Source organism: Lotus japonicus, chromosome 4, assembly GCF_012489685.1.
Source record: "Lotus japonicus ecotype B-129 chromosome 4, LjGifu_v1.2".
NCBI classification, from domain to species: Eukaryota; Viridiplantae; Streptophyta; class Magnoliopsida; order Fabales; family Fabaceae; genus Lotus; species Lotus japonicus.
Window position 1 is genome coordinate 55,499,475 of NC_080044.1, and position 24,005 is coordinate 55,523,479.

General features: G+C 40.3%; 1 protein-coding gene across 1 annotated transcript; it reads left to right on the forward strand.

Annotated features, from left to right (window-relative positions):
* The first annotated feature begins 5,277 nt into the window (after positions 1-5,277).
* Positions 5,278-10,295, forward strand: LOC130711064 (RNA-dependent RNA polymerase 2). The gene is made up of 4 exons (XM_057560518.1): positions 5,278-5,915; positions 6,625-8,534; positions 9,157-9,307; positions 9,398-10,295. Exons 1-4 carry the CDS (start codon positions 5,373-5,375, stop codon positions 10,160-10,162), a joined length of 3,369 nt encoding a protein of 1,122 aa, XP_057416501.1. The 5' UTR covers positions 5,278-5,372; the 3' UTR covers positions 10,163-10,295.
* Positions 10,296-24,005: the final 13,710 nt, after the last annotated feature.

Here is a 24,005-nt window from a genome sequence, read left to right on the forward strand (position 1 = left end):
GTAACTGAAAGTAGTGTCCGCAGGCAAATAAGTGCGACCCATAGTAAGAGTCATACGTTTAATAAATACAATCCTCCAAGAAAGTAAGTCAGCCCAGAACGGCCTCCAAAAGACCTCCTACGTCCGACAAACTCCCTGTGATCCTCATGGAAGAGAACCACACAAAAAGCTAATAGTCGGGGACTTACCCTGCCCCAAAATAAGAAATGACAATTAGAGCTATGACAACGACACCCCATATACTACACCCCTAACATCGACCATCATCTGATCCTGCATGAAGTCCGGGTCCACGTCGAAGGCTCAGTAGTAGTCATTTCGCTCCGAGTCCTACCCGAACGACGAACCATCACGAATCAGCTGTTGAACGTCTGGCAGCAGGCCGATCGCCCAAAGACAAACATAAACACAAAGCTACAACGCGAGGGTCAACTCACAGAATATAATAGATAATACAAGAAACATGTGATGAATAAGGGGGTATATATATATATGTTGTATATATAAATATAAGTTCTGTATTGCCTACCCTAAAGTATATACATGACATGTTATCGAATCTCTAATAACAACACAATATTCAATATCTCAACAATTCAACAAATAACATAAAGATGTTCACCAATATCAATTCATCAAAATCTCAACATATGAAGTTAGGTAATAAATTTAGTCAAACAATGTATCGTCCTCCCAACGCACAAGTGTCTAACTAAACAAATCTTCCCTGTCGTTTGCCCTAGGGTAAACGACGATGAAATCTCACGCTTCCATGAAGTCTCACACTTCAATGGAGTCTTACGCTTTCACGAAGTCTCACGCTTCAGTGAAATCTCACACATTCACGAAGTCTCACGCTTCAGTGAAGTTTCGCGCATTCACGAAGTCTCACGCTTCAGTGAAGTTTCGCGCCTTCATGAAGTCTCCCGCTTCAATGAATTTTCACACCTTCACGAAGTCTCACGCTTTAGTGAAGTTTCACGCCTCCGCAAAGTCTCCCGCTTCAGCGAAGGTTCCCGTCTCCACGAGGTCTCCCGCCTCAGTGAAGTTTCTGCTTTCACGAAGTCTCACGCTTCAGTGAATTCGCACACTTTCACGAAGTCTCACGCTTCAGTGAAGTTCCATGCTTTCACGAAGTCTCACGCCTCAGTGAAGCTTCCCGGCTCATCCTTTGGATGGCTAAATAAACTGCTCAAAGCGCGAAGGAGTACCAATGTACTTGGAAACTTATAGTTCCCCAACTTATCCTCTAGATAGCCAAACCACAAACTGCTCATCGAGCGAAGAGTACCAACATACTCAGAAACTTATTAGTTTCCCGGCTTATCTTTTAGATAGCCAAACAATAAAACTGCTCATCGAGCAAAGAAGTATCAACGTACTCAGAAACTTATTAGTTTCCCCAAAACTTGGATTCGGCGACACTTCTCATTTTCCAAAACTAACATCCAAGCCCTAAGCTTTCATCTGACATTGTTATCATTATTTAAAGGGTTCAAAGGTTGTTTAGTGTATTATTAATTTTCCTTGTAAAATAGTTTCCATTTAGGTTTATCTCTAATCTTGTAAGTTTAAAAGATCCCATCATCCTAAGTAACTTTCAGAGAAGGTCTCGATCCACTAAAATAATAAGGGTCCGAACCTCGGTTCGTCCCATCAAACTTTTTCCCAAATTCTCATCTTGAGTATGGCATAACTACCTGTTTCCCCACACTCTGACGTTCCACAAATATTCGTATAATTGCACAGCATAATAAATATAATCCAGCAAAACATGTGCACAAGTATTCACATAGCCTATGATTATCCATTTAGTAAGTACAACATATGAATCAATCAATGGCAAATCAAAGCGATAAATAAATCTCAATCACCGATGTCGGTCGAAGCCTCAGAAAATGGAGGCACACGTCTCAATTAGTTCACTCGGCCGAAGCCTTCAGAAAAACATTTCTCAGTCAATCACAATCAAGTGCATAAACAATAAATCAAGTCGAATTGGTCGACGCGTAAAACATTTGCTAGCAAGGTAAGTTGCCCTCACCTCTAGTTCCTCCAGAATCACAGTGTAAGTCACACTCACAAGCTTGCTCAGTCAAGTCCAAGGTTTCCACAAACGAACCTTAGAGCAAACAAAGCAAAAATCAATCAAAATAAGTCAGTACAATCGAAACAATACTAACTAACGTTAGACAAAGCTCAAGAAGCTTCAGAGTACAACATCTAGACACGAATGGAAGGACTTTCCTAAAATGGATGAGTTTTGACTCGATTCAAGTTTTGTACAAAAACACTTTATTCGCTAAAACGTTCATAACTCGAGCTACAGAACTCAGAATGACACGAAATCAAAGCCAAAATTTCGACAACGGAGAGAGCTACGCTATAACTCAGGTCATACAGACCCAAAAATTATTTTTGGACACGGTACCATACCAAATAAGTTTCGGCCACTATCAAAATAGGGTTTCCCGAACTTTTTCTTCGATCTAATTTAATTCCTAGGTATTCTTAGGCGATATCTAGGCCAGGGAAACTCTCAGAAAAATTATCGGGTCGAAAACTAACACATGGGTATTTTGGTCAGTGTTTTTAGCCCGAAAACTCAAAGTCGGAATTTTGAAAAATAAATTTGATGAGCGTGTTTCTAATGACATTTATAACAACTAATCCTACTGACGTTAAGCTCAGTCAGGAGTTTTTGATTCAAAAAGCGAAGCTTTTACCCAAAAATGGGGTTTTCCAGAAAATTGTATCTCTGCGACGATTCGGCGAGATTCAGCAGAAAACAACCGGATATTCATGCTCTTGGGCATGTAGGCAATAAGTTTAGATACTGAAATCAAGTTATTTGGACACTTTTACAAAAAGCTCAAAACTTTGAGCACAGAAAGACATAGAGAAAAGCAACAGAATTTGCGATCAGAGGTAAGGAATAGCATCAATACCTCGAGGTCTACGCGTAGCAACGAGCAGAGCGACGATCAGGCAAGAATGAGCGAAAATCTCTTCCTCCCTTTCTCTCCTCCAAGCTGGCGGGTTCAATGGGGTTATGGGTTTGGATTTTTTGATTTCTCACCTATTTGTAGGTGAGGGGAAATGCAGGAAAATGAAAATTTCGCGATTCCGATTTTTCCTGTGCATTCCTCTGTGAATTCTAAGATAGGTTCTGGCGACAGAATTCCAGAACTCGAAACAGGTTTATTGGAATTAAGGCAAACGATCCAAAGTCGGTGTAAATCGATTTTACCCGAAAAACTACTTTTTGCAATTGATGTCGGATGAGAAAACTTCTTTCTGAAGAAAGATTAGAAACATCGAAAGAAATGAGTGTACGCGTGTGGAATCTTCGTTTGAAGCTCCGAATAGAAAAAGTCTTCACCAACAATTTACTTTAAGGTTCTTGAGCTATGAGAGATTCAGTTTCGGCAAACTTCCGAGAATTGGAATCGGACGTTCGTGTCGAAAGACTTGTCATGGAAATGAAATAAGAGAAATTCTTATATCTTTCTGAAGATTTTTGGAATTAGTTCCTATAGTGCTTTAAGAGTAAATTAGTCGTTTACTAACGCTCTTGCCCTATGCGTAAGCGAATAAGATTCGCGTTATAACTTATATCGATTTTAATACTATTCTTAGTCTTTTGCTGAACTTTCTCCTTTATAAATTTATTCCATTCGGTAAACACTTGTTCAGGTTTCCCATCACGATACATCGAACCTAATCGTGAATAAGAATTTCATTAATTTATTCTAAGCTTAAAAACTTGGATCTCACACGTCACACATTCTCTCTATCTCGTTGCTGCAGAATGCTTTACCACATGAATCATGATTTGAGGTTTCAAGCTCCAGACCAAGGCGATAAATCTTTGATGGGGTAATCAAGGCTCTATGGCAACTCATTATGGTATTCTCAGCCATACTTTTTTGCGTTGATGGAAGAGGCCTTCTCCTTTTGCTGGTCAACACGTGCTATTGATTGTTTACAAATTTAAGGGGCTCATAACAAGTGGAATTGAGTTTGTGGAATTTCTGAAAAACCATGGCCTTGGTTTCATCTGTTAAGCTTCCAAACAAGTCAATCAATTCATCATCCACTGAAGCAAGACTGATTTTCTGGGTATGAACAAGGCAATTCAATTGGAAAAGATCCTCATAAGGCAGCTTGGAAGCAGGGCAACACTTCACCATCGTAATTGTTTCTATGGCAGAGCATAAATATTTATGATGTTTTAGAGTTAGATCTTTCAGACTTTGTTTGTCCAGTGGAAGACTTTGAGAAATATCCAAAGAAGATGATTGTTCCTCAATTTCTGGAAAAAAAAAAAAAAACGATGTGGAAGCCCAATTGACTTGATGGCTGAGCAGTATGTTGTGCGCACCTGATGAAGGATGATGGGCTCCCTTACCACACCACCTTCGGCCGTCACCACCACTTTTGTCTCTCCTACCTCCGCCTCCTCGCAATTATTTTCCAGTAATTACATTTCAGAGAATGAGATTACCATGAATATTTTCAAATTTTATTTAATTCAAAATCAAAAAATCAAAACTAGAATACCATGTAATAGAATAGGGATGCCCATGAGTTGGATTAGATGAATTTTCAAGCTAATCAGGATCCGAACCGATCAAAACTGTTTGAGTTGGATTTCGTGAATTTTCACCCACGAATCCGAACCAACCCAATCTGACAATCTTCGGGTTGGTTTGGATGGATTGATTGGATTGCTATATTAAAATAAAAATAAATCTAAAATATTAAAAAATATTAAAAAATAAGTAGTCCAAGTCTCTAACATATAATTACATCATATGTTCATAACTACCGTCTACACACATCTATACAACACCACATAACTAAATAAGTACTTTAAGTATTTAAATATGACAAGTAATTACAAACAAATTAGTCTGAAAGTCTCCTAAAAATTACTCTAGTAGAAGACTTCAAGTCCTCCATAAATTATATACGCTAAGGTTAGGTAAAAGTTAAAATTATTAAAAATATATATTAAATATTATATGATTAGATTTTGGGTTGGGTTGGATGGATTACTATGGAATTTGATCTAAAGATGTTTGGATCGTAATCAATTCCATCCGATTAACCCGTTTGCCCAATCTAACCCGCATTTTTATCAATGGATAGAATTGAGTTGGATGGTTTCATTGGGTTGATCCGGCCTATATGCACCTTTATAATAGAATATGGTAGAAGTAGAACTTCCATCCATTTTTTTAGTATAAATTTTTTGTGTTGTATTTATAGCTTCTACCAATTGCAGAACTACAATAGAAAGTTCAGGCAGTCAAAACCCTCACTGAACTGAACACTTCCCTAGCCAGCTCCTCCTCCTCTCCTTGTCAATGGGGGTTCCGACTGGTAAACCCACCGTCCGCATCTTCAACATTCCCCAATCCGCCACCGCCAAGGACCTCCTCGCCTTCCTCAAGTCCACATTTGGTCCCTCCTCCATCTACGCCCTCGAAATCTTTTCCGATTACTCCAACTGGAAGTCTCGCGGCTCCGGCCGCGTCCAGTTCGAGGACCTCGCCACCAAGTCCCGCGCCCTCTCTCTCGCCGAATCCCAGAAGCTCATCTTCAAGTCCCACTTCCTCCGCCTCTCCGAAAACTCCGATGATATCATCCCCCGGCCTCCGCTCCCCCAACACCGCCTCAACAACACCATCCTCAATGCAGGCTTCACCGTCGGACCTGACGATTTTGTTATTCTCGACACCTGGGATGGTGTTCAGGGGTGGATCATGCCAGAACGGAGGAAACTTGAATTCTGGGTCTGGTTCCAAGGGGAGTGTTACAAGCTTGAAATCCCTTTTGAAGATATTTTGGAGACTGTTGGCTATGCTTCTGGTGATGATGGTAAACCCCCAGATGCCCTCATCTTGAAGGTAGATATCTCTATATCCTTCCCTTGTTGATTTTGGAATTTTGATTATTTCTTGTTCATGCTGCTTTTCCAATTTAGTTAAGCAATTACTCAATTACTTATGTGAAGTTGTGATTTAAATGGTTCATAATCATAATCATGCAAGAACGCCCGGTTTGGGAAAATAACTTAATTAAGCACTTATGGTCATAAGGAACCATAAGCGCTTATGCCATAAGCGCTTATTCATAAGCTATTTTAAAAAAATATTAAAATAGATTGAAAATAAGTTATATATAAGCATAAGCTCTTTTTCATAAGCTATCCTGAGTAGCTTATGAAAATAAGCTCAAAACAACTTATGGTAGACCATAAGCTGTTTGCATAAGCTCTCCCAAACACTTGCACAAGCGCTTATGCTATCAGATAAACTCCAATAAGCTCTCCAAAACGAGGCCTATTTCTAGTTCATGCTGCATTGGTGCTTTTCCAATTTAGATAAGCAATTAGTCAATTAATGATGTGAAGTTGTGATTTAAATGGTTCATGATCATAATCACTCAAGATCATTTCTCTTCCTGTACATAATTGTTGAAAAGTTTGTCCAAATTGGCTCTTTTTCTGTCTGAGTTTTGTTATTGGTGATTTTGTTGTATCTATTTCTCTTATATTATTTATCAATGTTGGTTTCTACATTCTCAGTTGGTTACTTTCTTTGTCTTCCTTTTCAGCTGAAATATGGGCCAAGGATATATCAGAGGAAATCAGGGCCAGATATAGCCTCCAAGTTTAAGGCTGATAGGTACCATTTCTGTAAGGATGATATCGAGTTTCTTTGGGTGCGAACAACAGACTTCTCGCCCATCAAGTCGATTGGGCACTCCACATCGTTTTTTTGGGAAATTGACGAAGAATCATCTTCTTTGGATGTTTTTCAAAGTTTTCCATTGTACAGAGTAAGTCTGAAAGATCTAAATCTGGATCAGAAATATTCATGCTCTGCCACAGAAACAGTTCCGCTGGTGAAATGTGGTCCTGGTTCCAAGCTTCCTTATGAGGATCTTTTCCAATTGAATTGCCTTGTCCATACTCAGAAAATCAGTCTTGCTTCAGTGAATGATGAATTGATTGCCTTGTTTGGAAGCTTAACTGATGAAACCAAAGCCATGGTTTTTCAGAAATTGCACAAACTGAATTCAACTTGTTATGATCCCTTAGAATTTGTGAACACTCAATTGCACGTGCTGAGCAGCAGAAGAAAAAGGCATCTTCCATCAGCGCAGAAAAGGTTGGCAGATAACAACATAATGAGTTGTCATAGAGCACTGATTACCCCAACGAAGATTTATTGCCTTGGACCGGAGCTTGAAACCTCAAATCATGTGGTAAAGCATTTTGCACAGTATGCTTCGGATTTCATGAGGATTACTTTTGTTGAAGAGGATTGGAGTAAGCTTCCATCTAATGCGGTATCAACTACTGTACACAAGGGAATCTTCTCAAAGCCTTTTAAAACTGAAATATATAAGCGGATATTGACTATTCTTCGAGATGGGATTGTGATTGGATCAAAAAGATTTGAGTTTCTAGCCTTCTCTGCTAGTCAACTGCGGTCAAATTCCGTTTGGGTATTTGCTTCTAATGACCATGTGAAAGCAGCAGATATCAGAGAATGGATGGGATGTTTCAACAACATTCGTAGTGTTTCTAAATGTGCAGCAAGGATGGGTCAGCTGTTCAGTTCTTCCAAGCAAACTTTTGAAGTCCTTCCTCAAGAAGTGGAAATAATTCCAGATATTGAAGTGAACTCTGATGGTGTAGACTACTGTTTCTCTGATGGCATTGGAAAAATTTCCCTATCTTTTGCAAGGCAAGTTGCTCAAAAGTTAAAATTGGATCAGAGTCGAATTCCATCAGCATTTCAAATTCGGTATGGTGGATATAAAGGTGTTATTGCTCTGGATCGCCATTCCTTTAGGAAGTTATCATTGCGCGGCAGTATGCTTAAGTTTGAATCCGACAACAGGATGCTCTGTGTTACTAAATGGAGTGAGTCAATGCCTTGCTTTCTCAATCGAGAGATTATATCCCTGCTGTCGACCTTAGGGGTAAAAGATGAGGCGCTTTTGGCTATGCAACAGGAACAGTTGCATTTGCTTGGAAGGATGTTGACTGATAGGGAGGCAGCACTGGATGTTCTGGAAAGTTTGAGTGGAGTTGATTCAAAAAGCATTCTGGTAAAGATGTTGCATCAGTTTTATGAACCAAACAGTGAGCCTTATCTATCGATGATGCTTAAGGCTCACTATACGGAGCAATTATCTGATTTGAAAAGTAGATGCCGTATATGTGTTCCCAAGGGTCGACTCTTAGTAGGTTGCTTGGATGAAACTGGTATTTTAAATTATGGCCAAGTGTTTGTTCGCGTTACTGTAAATAAAACTATGGAAAATTCTGGAGATGATAGCTTAAGGAAAGTGGATGGTGATGATAGCACACGCATAATAGTGGGGAAGGTGATAGTCACCAAAAATCCTTGTCTTCACCCAGGAGACGTCAGAGTCCTTGATGCTATCTACCATGAAGAATTGGAGGAAAATGGTATGAGGGATTGCCTTGTATTTCCGCAAAAAGGACATAGGTATGTGTACAATTATTACAACCTCCTTTTACTTGTAATCATTTGTTTTATTCAAGGTAGAATTATTACATATTTTTTACATTTATCCGCTTATTTATGGTGTCATTAGCTTCTATGAACCATTAATCATGTGCTAACATAAGAAGCAGGCATGTCCAGTGGGCCGTGAGATAAAGGGTGGAAGAGGGGTGTCATTAGCTAGGCAATTGCATGCATTTAAAACATCCAACATGTACTTGCTATATGCTATTTTTTACTTTTGCTAAAACAACCGCTGTTCCTGTTATTTAATGAATTTGATGCCATTACTCATTAGTCATGTTTTGTTGATTACTATCTAATGGTGCCAGTTGGTTTTAGGTTGATACTAGCCTCCCTTAAATTTCTGTCCTGGTGTGTGAAAACTGTTCCTAATATTTATTATTTGGATCTTTTTTTTATTCTAAGTCCAAGCCCAACCTGGATTTTAAGGCAAATCTAGATTCTAGAAGTAACTTTGTAGTCTGAAGACCTAATTTTTTTCGGGCTGGTAGTGCCGTGGACTTTTATTTATATAAAAGTCAGTATCCTTTTTTTTTATTTATAATGATGCTTATTATGTTCATACTTGCTGCGCCTACAGGCCTCATCCAAATGAATGCTCGGGAGGTGATCTTGATGGAGATTTGTTTTTCATTAGCTGGGACAAAGATCTGATCCCGTGTAAAACCGAGGAACCAATGGACTACACAGCAAGGAGGCCTCGGATAATGGACCATATGGTAACACTAGAGGTAATGTTCAACAAAGTTACATGGGGTTTTTCCCCTTAAAATTGATAAATGTGAAACTTGCTTCTTATTTGTTGTTACCTGTGTGCTTAGGAAATCCAACAATTTTTTGTTGACTACATGATCAATGATACTCTGGGCGCTATCTCCACCGCACATCTAGTTCATGCTGACCGTGAACCAGATAAAGCCAGGAGCTCAAAATGTCTGGAGCTGGCACAGCTTCATTCCATGGCTGTTGACTTTGCAAAGACCGGTGCGCCTGCTGCGATGCCTAGAGTTTTGAAACCAAGAGTTTTTCCAGATTTCATGGAGAGGTTTGAAAAGCCTATGTATATCTCCAACGGGGTGCTGGGAAAACTTTACCGTGCCTTAGTTGAGTCAAAATTGCAGGCAAGTTCTAACGTTGTCTGGTCAGAGAAGCTTGCTGAAGACGCATATGATCTTAATCTTGAAGCTAATGGTTTTGAGGCCTTCCTTGAAACTGCATCAAGTCACAAAGAAATGTATGCAGAGAAGATGACCGCTTTAATGAAGTTCTATGGTGCAGAGACTGAGGATGAACTGCTAACCGGTAACCTGCAAAACCGAGCTTCGTATTTGCAGCGTGATAACCGGAGGTATACAGATATGAAGGATCGGATTCTGATCTCGGTGAAGGATCTTCAGCGTGAAGCCAAAGAATGGTTTGAAGCTGATTGTCAACAGCATGAATATCAAGCTATGGCGTCTGCATGGTATCATGTGACCTATCACCCAAAATATTACCATGAAAGCTCCAGTTTCTTGAGCTTTCCGTGGATAGTTGGTGACATTTTGTTGCACATTAAGTCTGTAAACAGTAAAGTACTCAGTTGATGTCTCTAATTAATGATAGTAAACTCAGTTGTTGGTTAGCTTTTCTTTCTTAATGATTGGCTTAACCACCTGTTAATTCATGAATGTTTTCTCATCCATAATTTATATTATTATGAGGTATATCGATGGCTTACTTGAAATGAATGTTATGATTAGGTTGGCCATCACTAATTTAATATCTGGTATCGATTTAACTGATGCAGTGGGCTGGCAATTTGGCACTCAATTTGCACCATATTTTCTGTCACTGTTGGTTTAGTTTATGATAATGTTCATAAAAAATAGTGAAAGTTTTTTGTGGTTTATCTTCTATCATTTTTTAGTAGGCATGATGTTTTGTATCACAAATGACACTATACATTGGAAAACAGAAACATTATGATAAAAAAGCAATTACAAATTATTTGTTTCAATAAAAACTTTAGTCACTACTTCCCTTGATATTTTAGTCATAAATCATAATGATATAATTTGTCAATTACATATTACGTAGACAATGAAATTGGGGGGTATAACTTACGAAGAATTCAAATTCATCAAGTTCCACATCACAATAGCATCTTTGTGAATCTACCAATGACATGAAATAGTAATACAAATGTGTAAACTTAGACCTTCAAGCATTTTGGTCATACAGCTACGTATTTGTATTCATATTCAACACGACTCAAAAGAGTTAAGTCTATTCACTACATTGGAGGGACAATACGGACAGCCACAGGGTCAGGGCCCTGTAAACCAATACGAGAGACATGCCGACATGCTGCATTGCATTGTACGCATCTCAGCGCAGACCGCGCCCGGCCCCAAACAGAGACAAACGAACCCACAATTATTCTATTTTTCTTTCTGTTAAAATAAATAAATAAATATATATATTTTTTCTTTCTATTTTTATTTTTATATTATATATATATATATATCTATTCAAACAGTGCTTTTTATTTTCTATAAATAAAGAGCCCCTCTTTTGTTAGAGCATCTTCAATGGAGTCCTTATTTTGGGACCTTAAAATAAGATCCAGATCTTATTAGATCCTACCATTGGAGCTATCCTACATGGCATGAGATCTTAGCAAAAGCTAAGATCCGTGCCTTAGCTCAGGTACTCTCAAATATGGGATCTTAAATAAAATAATATTTTTTTCTCTCTCCTTCAATACCATAATCAAAGTGAAAATTAGGGAGGAAAATAAATAATATAAATATATTGAGTACTGTGGGTCCAGACAAAAGTAAAATAAGATCTCAACCACTAGAGTGAAATGTGTATGAAGACCTTATGGGTGTCTTAAATCCTATGTGGCAATTTGGGCCCACAAGAATTGAGTTAAGTCCCAAAATAAGTTCCTACCATTGGAGATGCTCTTAAGAGGCGGAACTAGGCGGAGAGTTGGTCAGAGAGTTAGATAGAGATAAGCTGTAAGCCTCCATCTTTTCTTTACTTTTCTTTCAATCTTTGCTTTCAATCTTATAATCGTAATCTTACAATTTTCAATAACAAATCTTTTCTTACCTCTTGATTAATAGAAGGCTAAGCCTCCTATTTTGTTATATTATGTCTATGGAAGGTTGAACCTCCTTTTTCTTGTTTTATTTTTCTGCGCTTTTATTTATTTATTTTCCAGTTAGTTTCTTTCTTCTGCAGTCTGGCTGCATCCTACTTCTCTTATCTGTTGTAATTCTTATCTCTTAGATTTGCTTCCGAACCCGTCTGGTATCAGAGAGATAGAGGCTTAGAAGTTAGAACTTATCTCTGTCTAACTCTCTCTGACCAACTCTCTGTCTAGTTTCGCCTCTTAACAAAAGAAGGGCTCTTTATTTATAGAAAATAAAAAGCACTGTTTGAATAGTTTCGGTCAAGAACATGAACTGTTTGGTACTATAGCTACAGTAAAAAGTCACTATTGCTACAGTAAAAATTACAATTATTGGGTTGGAAAATCAACAAAGTTCATATTCATTGTCTTCTAGGCCGTCTGGAACAAAACTGGAGTCAGATTCTGATTGAGAAGGAATCCCATGCTTTTCCTTTTCGGGCAAAAATTTATCAAATCCAGATGGATAAAACAATTGCTAAAACTTCTTTTTTGACAGTAGAATAATTCTGCCATGGTCAAGAAGGATCCTCCTCATGATAGACAAGCTTGAAATTGAAACATCTTTCTTGCTTGTCAAAAATCTAAAAAGCAAGGTGATTATTGGATCACCCTTCATAAGAAAGCTTTTCCTTTATTTGACAAACAAAGATGACATTACTGTCGAACATCTAGGACAACCTATTACTTTCAAATTTTCCAAACCTCCTTTTGTCAAGAATTTAAATATCATTTCTTACAAAGAGAGATAGATTAATTTCCTAAAAAATGAGATTTCTTACAAGAATGTTGAAGTTCAATTACAACAATCTTCAATCCAATTAAGAAAAGATTTGTTATTGAAAATTGTAAGATTACGATTACAAGATTGAAAGCAAAGATTGAAAGAAACGGAAAAAAAAAGATAAAGAAAGGAAAAGATAGAGACTTACAGCTTATCTCTGTCTAACTTTCTGACCAACTCTCCGTCTAATCCCCATATAAAAGCATATGTATTGTAAGTAAGGACATTTAGGCCCAGTTTGGAAGAGCTTATTTGAGCTTATCTGGCAGCATAAGCTCTTATGCCAGTGTTTGGGAGAGCTTATGCAAACAGCTTATGGCCTGCCATTAGCTATTTTCAGCTTATTTTCATAAGATACTCAGGACAACTTATGAAAAACAGCTTATGCTTATATACAGCTTATTTTTAATTTATTTCAATAAATTTTTAAAAATAGCTTATGAATAAGCGCTTATGACATAAGCGCTTATGACCATAAGCGCTTAATTAAGCTGTTTTTCCAAACGGGGCCTTACTCCTTTCTCCTACAATCAAACACATAGCAACACATATGTTCACCTAAATTTAGCGGAATGGACCATTAATGAAGTCAAGTATTTTTTTATTGTACGATATTTTCAGTTTTTAGTTTTTTTATTTTCTTTAACTAGATCCATATAGGAGAGGCTCATGTAGGATGTCATGTAATTAAATTATTTTAAAACGATGCGCTTTAAAATATATGCACAACCCATTTCTAAACACACAGCTCGCCACACCGCTGCAAGAGTTGGCTCTCCTATGGGAGACTCATCTTCCTGGATAGGGAAAAAAGAGTGAATGAGATGGAATGCGTAATATGTATTATAGATATCTTCATACTTATGAGCCCATTTATTTTTTTCCAATCAAAATTTATTTATCTCTTTGTTTTAAAAAATGTAGGTTTTTTATTTTTCTAATTTTTTCTGCCAAGTTGATTGGAAACCAAACAAACAATAAAACTTCTAAATACTTGATGTTTTTTTATGTTAGGTTACAGAACCATTATTCACATTTACACATCGTTTGATTAGTGATTTGGTGAGATCGAATCAATAAAAAGATAGGTCGTGAAGTGAGAGGTTATACACACGGGATCCATACACTCTTAGGCTTCTTCGCAAATTACGAAGAAGAAAGTGGATGGTTGTTGTGTTTTTTACTAATGTGTCTTTGAAACAAACCACAAGAAATAACAAAAAAATACCCCAGTAAGTTTTTAGTGGGGAAAAATGTCTTTTGATAAAAAATAAACTTTTTTTTTTTTCTGTTATTTGCTATCCATAACATTTTTTTATCATATTAAACAGAAAAATGTTTTCTTCACACCTATATATGATAGATGATAAAATGAGAGAGGTAGAAACAAAATAGGTGAAAATGAAGTATTTAAAAGATGAGGTGTGTGTTAAGCCAAAATTACAAGCATTACAATTATCGACACCATGGTACAAAAAATGGTTTCTCGACAGAAGGGGTTGGACGAAGCCGGCAACTCAGCACACGATGTCCCTCAAGGACAAGTTAGTAAAAGCCATAACTCGACACACTCAGAAGATGAAGAAATCTCGATCACCTTAATGGAAGAGGCAGTTACCGAATAACAAGCGATTACAAGCACGTGCGTACACCCACGATGCCACGAATAGCAACGGTTGCCCACGACTCAGAACCACCCACGTGGCAATAGAGTCACGTGCGCGAAGACCATCGGCTAAACGTGGGGTATGGCGCCAAAATTCAAAACCCACGAAGCCATCGTGCATCCAAGGAAAACCGCCAAGAACATGGGCAGAAAGAACAATATAAATAGAGGAAGCAGCAGCAGAAGAAGGGGTTCCCAACTAGAAAACTCTGAAAACTCACTAAAAGCTCTAAACGTCCGCATCAATGAGACTTCGAGAGCAGAACGTGATGATGGAGGAGTATGTTGCAGAACCAACGCTTTAATTTCCTTGCATTTCAGTTTGTTAATTCCCAGTTCTTATGTGTAACTTGTTTTGTCGAAATTTGCTTTCATGTTATTTTGGTTTGCTTAACTATTTTGTAATCGACTCATATTCAATAAAATCCAGTTTCGTTTGAAGTTGTTTATTGTTGTCGAAAACACATCCGTCCACACACTACACTTTGGCAAAACGTTTTCTCAAAAGGACCCTGAAATCTAAACTTCCTTTAGTCGAACTAAGAGGATATTTGTTTACCAAAAATCCGTGTAAACAAATTGTCACACCTGGTGGGACAGTTTTTGTGAAAACTAAGTTTTACAGAAGTGTTTTGTGTGTTTTGTTTGCTGCATGCTATTTGGTATTTGCTACTTGCCCTGATTGTGATTTATATGCATCTGAGAAGTGGTAAGAGTTTGAGTATGGCAAGCAATCGAGGAAGAACCTCCCCTCAAGGATCTAACGTGGGTAATTAGAGTAGTCCCGGGGGAAGTAGTGGTAATAATAATGAAGAAGTGTCTACTGGAATGGGGCATGGCACCAGTATGCCAACCCAGAACGTGGCAATTTCTGCAGTTGTAGAAATGCCTGTATCTACATCAGTACAGGCACAAATTGTTCCAACGATTACGAGGGACATGCCTTATGGTATGCCTACATCTATGATGCAAGGCATACAAGGCACGTATTCGACGTTCCCTGAAAATGTTCCCCCATTCAGCATACCCCCTTTTGGGGCAAATGGAACAATGTTAAACCTGGGAAGTCGCGTTAGTCCCCCTATTCCTGGATCTAGTTCACAAATTTATTTATCTACAGGTATGAATAATGGTTCACTTCAAGCCATTAGGCAGCAAGTAGATGATAGTAACCATGAAATGGTTAACATGCTATCTCGACAGATAGGTGAGCTAATCAACCCTGTGCTCCAAAATAATAATGCCAATAATCAGCATTTGGCACGACAGATGGATCGTTTGGCGACAGCCCTGGGGGCACCAGTCGAAATCCAACCGGCACCAGGGATTAACCAAGTCCCGTTGCCTAACCATGTCCCTGCCCCGGTGCGCTATCAGGCGCCGCAACACCAAGAGATGAGGGCAAACCCTTTGTACGAGGCAGTGCAGCCACCATTGCAAAATGTGTATATGGTAAACAGGGAAGAACACGCTGATGGTGTGCTAGAAAGAATTCGACACCAGAACGCTGGGGGGCAACAAAATGTTGCTGCTGTGGTGGAGCAATTGTTGAACCAACATGGTTTCAACGTGGGTTTCGCGAATAGACCCCATTTTGTGTCAGCCTTTACAGAGGCGGTTCTCGAATCAGAACTTCCTCGAGGCTGGAAGGTCCCCAAATTCACTAAGTTCTCAGGGGATTCAGGAGAGTCCACGGTAGAACACATAGCCAGGTACCAAATCGAAGCAGGAGACTTAGCCATCAATGAGAATTTGAAAATGAAGTACTTCCCGAGTTCTCTAACCAAAAATGCATTTACCTGGTTCACCACCCTCGCTCCTAGGTCAGTCCATACATGGGCCCAGTTGGAAAGAATTTTCCATGAACAGTTCTTTAGGGGAGAGTGCAAAGTAAGTTTGAAGGACCTGACTAGTGTCAAAAGAAAGCCAGCAGAGTCTATTGATGATTACCTAAACAGGTTTAGGATGCTTAAATCTCGATGCTTCACCCATGTTCCTGAACACGAGCTAGTTGTCTTAGCCGCTGGTGGTCTAGAGTATTCTATTAGAAAGAAGATCGACACTCAGTATATTCGAGATATGTCTTTGCTCGCAGATAGAGTGAGGCACATCGAATTGCTAAAGGCCGAAAAGTCAGAGGAAAGGGCCAAGACTACTAAGTGGCCAAAGAAGGAGAAGGTAGCGTATATAGATGCGGATTCAGTAGGTCAGAGTCCATGTGTCTATCGAGAAGTCCCTGCGGACGTCGATTTGAATGACGTCAATCTGGCTGAACTTCAGCCAGGGGATCCTTATGTGTGTAAAGCATTGAAACCACGTGAAAACAAACTTGGGGAGGAAAATCCCAAGAACACGATTCCTGCTGTAAAAACTTATACTTTTGATGTGGCCAAATGTGATGCAATCTATGATATACTTGTGTCTGATGGTTTGCTTGTGGTCCCCAAAGACCAAAAACTTCCTTCTCCTGAACAAAGGAAAGGGAAGAAGTATTGCAAATATCATAACTTTTTTGGTCATTGGACCTCACAATGTGTTCGTTTCAGGGACCTCGTGCAGGGGGCATTGGACTCAGGAAGGCTCAAGTATGACGAAAAAGCCAAAAGTCAAATGAAGATTGACTCCGACCCACTGCAGGTAGCTGAAGCCAACTACGTGGAACCTTTCTACATTGGCATGGTTGACATTTCCGAGAAGCTGAATCTGGGCCTGACACTCGAGGAGGCAAAGGAGGAAAACACGGCTGTCGAAGAACCAGACGTCGTGAAAGAAGTGAACTTGGAAGAGGTTTACCCCAAGGCTGGAGAAACCCTTGTCGAGTTTCTATCCCGCAGCAAAGATGGCGAGAAAGAAGTTATGCTGTGCCCTCGATGCAGCGCTGTTTTCGACAAATCCGCAGCCAAGGCCTATCAAGATTCAGAAATGAAAAGGCATTATCAGAGGAAGGCTCCTGTATCCAGGAGACTGAAGTACCCTCACGAGGAGTGGGTCGAAAGAGACCAGGAACTCGATGGCCATAAAGGCCAGAAAACAAGCAGTAAAGACAAAACTTACCTCCCCAATGCTGGATTGCCAAGAAACCAATGGTTCAGGCCAACGCCTCCAAGGCCAAAACCATACCCTAAGTGGCAGAAAATCGACTTAGGCCAGGGATCCTCTTACATCAACAATTCTCGTGTGTCACGAAGCTACTCCTATGGCTCTGAGAACTACTATGCTCCCGAACAGATGACCAGGACTCAGTTCAGGCGTTTTTTGAGGAAAAGGAAAGCTGAGAGGGAAAGAGGTGGCAAGTTTCGTTCACTATGGGACATAAAGCCAGAAGACAACTCTCGCAATGAACCTAGTGTGGCGTCGATGATCAACCAGCTGGATCACGCCATCAAACAGGGAACAACCATACCACCAAATCCAGCTAAGGAAAAATGGAAGGATGTCGTCGAGGATGAGGATGAAGACATGCTCGAAGATTTCGACGACAGTGAGGGAGAAGAGCTCAACATCATCTGCATCGTGTCCATCCTACCTGCAGAATTCGATAGAATCTCAGAGGTCACTGAAAGCGAGGAAGACTACTATGTCGACGACGAACCAGATGACAATCCTTTGTGTTATTATGTGATGCAGAGAGGATCCGTCGAAGATGAAAGAGCTATCTTCCAAAGGCCAACCGAGCAAATGAAGAGCCATTTGAAACCGCTATTTGTTTGGGCCAGAGTCGAGGAGAAGGGTGTTAACAAAGTCCTTGTCGACGGGGGAGCTGCAATTAACCTCATGCCCGGATTTATGCTCAAGAAGTTAGGAAAAACTGAAGCGGATCTAATCTCACATGACATGGTGCTTTCCGATTATGAAGGAAAGACAGGTTCTTCCCTAGGGGCAATCATGTTGAACATAACCGTAGGAACAGTAGCCCGTTCCACATTGTTCATTGTGGTCCCTTCAAAGGCCAATTACAATTTGCTGCTGGGAAGAGAATGGATTCATGGCGTGGGGGCAGTGCCTTCGACCTTACACCAACGTATATCCATTTGGAAAGCTGATGGAGTTGTCGAAAATGTACAAGCAGATCAAAGCTACTATTTAGCAGAAACAAGCTACGTTGGTAAGAAGAATTTCGAGAAGAGTTTAGCCACAATTGCTCCTTTAGACACAGTGGCTAGCCAGTACTTCAACCCCTACTCAGAGTACTCAGTAACGTTGGATCCCATCCGGGGCCTAAACCTCAATGAAGCATGTAAACCTGATGCCATGAGTGGATGGCACAGTGATGAAGAGAAAGATGCCACTGATGGGTGGCAAGCCAATGATAAAGATGATTAATTCGAGCATGGCTCGAATTTCGGCTTACGCAGCCGAAAACAAAATAAGAACGGCCTTGGAGGCCGAGAGGATAGCCAAAGAAATGGCTATAGACGAAGCTAATGTCTCAATCCTGCCTGTCGAATTGACACCTCAGGAGGAGGCAACAATAAATAAGGATGACCGTGCATAGAAATAAACGAGCGGAGTGCTGAGGAATGCGGATTCGAGGACCTTTGCAATCTGAGGCTAGATTGCATCTATGATGACGGCCCATTAGGCTTCGAGAAGCCAGTGGTCGAATTTTCCAAGAGAATGGAAGCGCAAGACCCTTTAGAAGAAGTAGACCTGGGTGATGGCTTAGAAAAGAGGCCAACGTATATTAGTGCTCTCATTGACCCAGAGCTAAAAGACAGGATGGTGAAATTACTCAAGGAATTCAAAGACTGTTTCGCTTGGGATTACGATGAAATGCCTGGCCTCAGTCGAGAAGTGGTGGAATTGAAGTTACACATCAAAGAAAACAAGAAACCAGTCAAGCAACTGCCCAGGAGGTTCCATCCAGATGTGTTGGTGAAAATCAAGGAAGAAATCGAAAGACTCCTCAGGTGTAAATTTATCAGAACAGCTCGATATGTGGACTGGTTAGCCAACGTGGTTCCAGTAATCAAGAAGAATGGAAATATGAGAGTTTGCATAGATTTCCGAGATCTTAACGCCGCCACTCCAAAAGACGAGTATCACATGCCTATTGCTGAGATGATGGTGGATTCAGCTGCAGGTCATGAATACTTAAGCTTGTTGGATGGTTACTCAGGCTACAACCAAATCTTCATAGCAGAAGAGGACGTGTCGAAAACAGCTTTTCGATGTCCCGGTGCCTTGGGGACGTACGAGTGGGTGGTCATGCCATTTGGGTTGAAAAACGCTGGCGCGACCTACCAAAGGGTAATGAATACCATTTTTCATGATTTTATAGAAACCTTCATGCAGGTTTATATTGATGACATTGTGGTGAAATCCCCATCAAGGGATGACCATTTGTTGCATCTAAGGAAATCCTTTGAGAGGATGAGAAAATATGGCTTGAAGATGAATCCCCTTAAATGTGCCTTTGGTGTTATTGCAGGTGATTTTTTGGGTTTTGTGGTGCATAAAAAGGGCATCGAGATTAACAAGAACAAAGCTAAAGCCATTCTCGACACTAGTCCACCAACTAGCAAGAAACAACTGCAATCACTATTGGGAAAGATTAACTTCCTAAGGAGATTCATTGCTAACCTCAGTGAGAAGACCAAGTCATTTTCCCCACTTCTTCGACTTAAAAAGGAAGATGCGTTCCGCTGGGAAGCAGAGCATCAAAAAGCGTTCGATGAACTCAGAGTGTACTTGTCTAGCCCACCTATAATGGCACCACCCATAAGAGGAAAGCCAATGAAGCTGTACATCTCTGCCACGGATGGAACCATCGGAAGCATGTTGGCTCAAGAAGATGAAGATAGCAAAGAAAGAGCCATATTTTACTTAAGCAGGGTGTTAAATGATGCAGAAACTCGATACACCATGATCGAGAAATTATGTTTATGCTTGTACTTCTCTTGTGTAAAGCTGAAATATTATATAAAGCCAATCGATGTAATGGTTTTTTCTCATTATGATATAATAAAGCACATGTTATCCAAACCTATCTTGCATAGTCGAATTGGTAAATGGGCTTTAGCCCTAACCGAGTATTCACTAACTTATGCCCCACTAAAGGCAGTTAAGGGACAAGCAATTGCTGACTTCCTGGCAGACCATACTTTGCCTCAAGAAATCATAACTTACGTAAGCATCCAACCTTGGAAACTATTTTTCGACGGTTCTAGCCATAAGAATGGCACTGGGATCGGGATGTTCATCGTATCCCCAAGGGGCATCCCCACGAAATTCAAGTTTAGGATTAAGAGTAACTGCTCAAACAATGAGGCTGAGTGTGAGGCATTAACATCAGGCCTCGAGATCTTGATAGCCCTCGGGGCAAAGAATGTCGTCGTAAAAGGGGACTCTGAGTTGGTAATAAAGCAACTTACCAAGGAATACAAGTGCATTAGTAAAAATCTAGCTAGGTATTACACGAAAGCTAGTAATTTGTTGACCAAGTTCGACGAAGCTAGGCTAGGTCACGTTTCCAGAGTGGACAATCAAGAAGCCAATGAATTGGCACAAATCGCATCAGGATATATGGTCGATAAATGTAGGTTAAAAGAGCTTATCGAGGTCAAAGAAAAACTAAACCCCTCTAACCTCGACATCCTGGTCATTGACAATATGGCACCTAATGATTGGAGAAAGCCAATTGTCGATTACTTGCAAAATCCTGTGGGTACTACAGATAGAAAGACAAAATACAGGGCAATGAGCTATGTCATCATGGGAAACGAGCTATTCAAGAAAAACGTCGACGGAACACTACTGAAGTGTTTAAGTGAAGACGACGCGTTCATAGCGATCTCGGCCGTTCACGACGGGCTATGTGGTGCACACCAGGTAGGAATCAAGATGAAGTGGATCCTATTTCGACAAGGGATGTATTGGCCTACTATTATGAAAGATTGTATGGAGTATGCCAAGAGGTGCCAAGATTGTCAGAGACACGCGGGGATACAACATGTGCCAGCAAGTGAACTACACTCGATCATTAAGCCTTGGCCATTCAGGGGTTGGGCTTTAGACCTAATTGGCGAAATTAACCCATGTTCTTCTAGGCAGCATAAGTACATCATAGTGGCTATAGATTACTTTACCAAGTGGGTAGAGGCAATTCCTCTACAAAATGTGACCCAAGACACGGTGATCGAGTTCATTCAGAATCACATAGTGTACCGCTTTGGGCTACCTGAGTCACTTACTACAGACCAAGGCACAGTGTTTGTAGGCCAAAAGGTAGCATCATTCGCAGAATCTTGGGGTATAAAACTCCTAACCTCGACCCCCTATTATGCTCAAGCGAATGGTCAAGTCGAAGCGGCCAAAAAAACGTTGATCTCCTTGATTAAAAAACATGTTGGTCGAAAACCTAAAAACTGGCATCAAACGTTAGGCCAAGTGCTTTGGGCTTACAGGAATTCACCTAAGGAATCTACCGGAGCAACGCCTTTTCGACTAGCATATGGTCAAGAAGCGGTACTACCAGTAGAAGTATATTTACAGTCATGCAGAATTCAAAGGCAAGAGGAAATTCCAAGTGAAGATTATTGGAGTATGATGCTTGACGAATTAGTCAATCTCGACGAAGAAAGACTATTGGTGTTGGATACCTTAACCAGGCAAAAGGATCGCATTGCTAAAGCTTATAACAAAAAGGTTAGAGCTAAATCTTTTATGCTTGGTGATTACGTATGGAAGGTCGTCTTACCAATTGATAAAAAAGATAAACGTTACGGAAAATGGTCCCCAAACTGGGAAGGCCCTTTTTCAGTCGAGAAAGTACTTTTAAACAACGCTTATTCGATTAAGGAATTAGGAGGTAATCGACAAATGACGATAAATGGCAAATATTTAAAAACGTATAAGCCAACATTGCATGAGATAAACATCGAATAAAGAAGTAAAAGAGAATCAATTGCCAAATGCGAATGTTTTATTGAATAGAATAGAGCATTACAACTATGGCAAAGAAATTTTAAAAAGGAGGGTTGGCCCTACAACTATTGTATCTGGCCCTAAGAGGCTCCATGCGCCTCAAGACATCTTCTTGTTGGGATTCCAGTCGCGATTTCTCCTGTCGAATATCCAGCTCTTCACGGGCAGTAGAAGAAAGCTTGTCCACCAAGGGTTTCAGAGCTCCCACATTCCCCTCGAGTTTCGCCTGGCTAAGAGCAGCCTTCAACTCTTCATACTCCTCCATCTTCTCATCAATCTGGTGCTCAGCAAAGAACACTCGAGCAGTAAGCTCCCGGTGTTCTTCATATAGAGGTACAGCTTCGTGCAGGAGGCCCTAGAACTCCTGAAGAGGAATTCTTACCGAGGCAATAATATTCCTCGAAAGAAGTTGGTTAATGAGCCCCGTAAGCTCTTCAGCCAAAGGGAGGAAAGAGTGCAACTCCCAGAATAAGTCTTGACCAAAAGCCAAGTTCCGGATCTGGTTAAGAACACGACGGCTAGCCATGACTGAAGGGAGTTATGAAAGCAGGAAAAGAATTCTGGAAAAGAAACAAGGGAGAGTTTGGAGAAGTTACTGAAAAGGAGCAACCAAAAACGCTCCATTTATAGGGTAACAACCAAGGAATGCATTAATTAGTAGCAATCAGTTGCCAACTCTTCATCTTACGGTTATAGGCCATGCAGATTACCACCACCATTGTGAATAGCTTTGGCTTTTAATGAACAAAGACTTGCATTGAATCAAGAAAACGTGGTATAAGATTGCAATAAATTGGTTCATTCCCCAGAAACAAAGCGACGACTGTGTGAGGGGGTGCAAGGAAGTTTGAGCGATGCAACAATAAATGAATAGCCGTCAAAATAAATGCGTAGTGGAAACTGAAAAGACTTGGCAAATTAAACGTCAAATTATATGGCTTAGGTGCCAAAACCATTGTCGAAATATTACACGCAATTGGCATCGAAAGCCATGGTTAGAATTGTGCCATCATTACATATTAATAAAAAAAAAAAAAAGTCCTACAACAGGGTCTTAAAAGAGTTCAAACAATCAGCAAAGGTGGCAATCTTGGCATCGAGACCCTTCTTCACAGCCTGATCAATCTCCAATTCCTTGATAACCTCTTTTGTCGAGATGATCAGAGCCTTGGAGTCTTTAGTAAGCACGTCCAATTGATCCTTCACAGCAGGGCCTTCCTCGACCAAATCAGCTCGCTTTTTCTCCAGTTTGGTAATCTCTCGATGCAGCTCTTCAAGTTTGATGTCGACTTCAGAGATTTCATCTGCGATCAAAACCTTCCTAGCAGTGAACTTCTTGAAGTCCTCTTTCATTGCTGCAACTTGAGCTTTACCAGCAGAGACTTTTGCTTCCTTAAAGCTGACAGCTTGACCAACGTCCTTGATTTGATGAAAGGTGGCCGAAGCATCCACTAAAAAAGATTGAAGGTTAGCCAAAGCAGCAGCCTGTTGAGAGTCGAGTTTTTGGCCAAGAAGGAAGACAAGCAATTCCTTAGCAGCATGGCTTGCTTGAGGATCAGCTTGGATCTGGTCGAGAAACCCATTGGCGAAGACAATAGCCTTCAGCCGACTCATACTCTCCTCGATCTGCTGAGAATTGGCTACCCCACTTGATTGAGCAGTCTCAGCAGTAGCATCAACTTGACGGGGTGGAGAGTCCCATTCCAAGGTGCCATCGAGGAAGCTATCCAAAGCTGCCAGCGGGTCCTCCTCAAATAAAGTGTCGAGCTTTTCACTAGACACATGAGATAAAGAGCCACCCTTGTTTTGAGACGAATGCTGCACAGTGGCAGTCGATTTTGGAGGAGGCATAGGGCTGTCATCTTTGCC

What these genes read in the sequence shown, in the direction of transcription:
- LOC130711064 (XM_057560518.1), top strand. Translation starts at nt 5,373, where the DNA reads ATGGGGGTTCCGACTGGTAAACCCACCGTCCGCATCTTCAACATTCCC. An exon ending in TTTCCGCAAAAAGGACATAG is followed by an intron (nt 8,535 to 9,156) that starts GTATGTGTACAA and finishes CTGCGCCTACAG; the next exon opens with GCCTCATCCAAATGAATGCT. An exon ending in ACCATATGGTAACACTAGAG is followed by an intron (nt 9,308 to 9,397) that starts GTAATGTTCAAC and finishes CTGTGTGCTTAG; the next exon opens with GAAATCCAACAATTTTTTGT.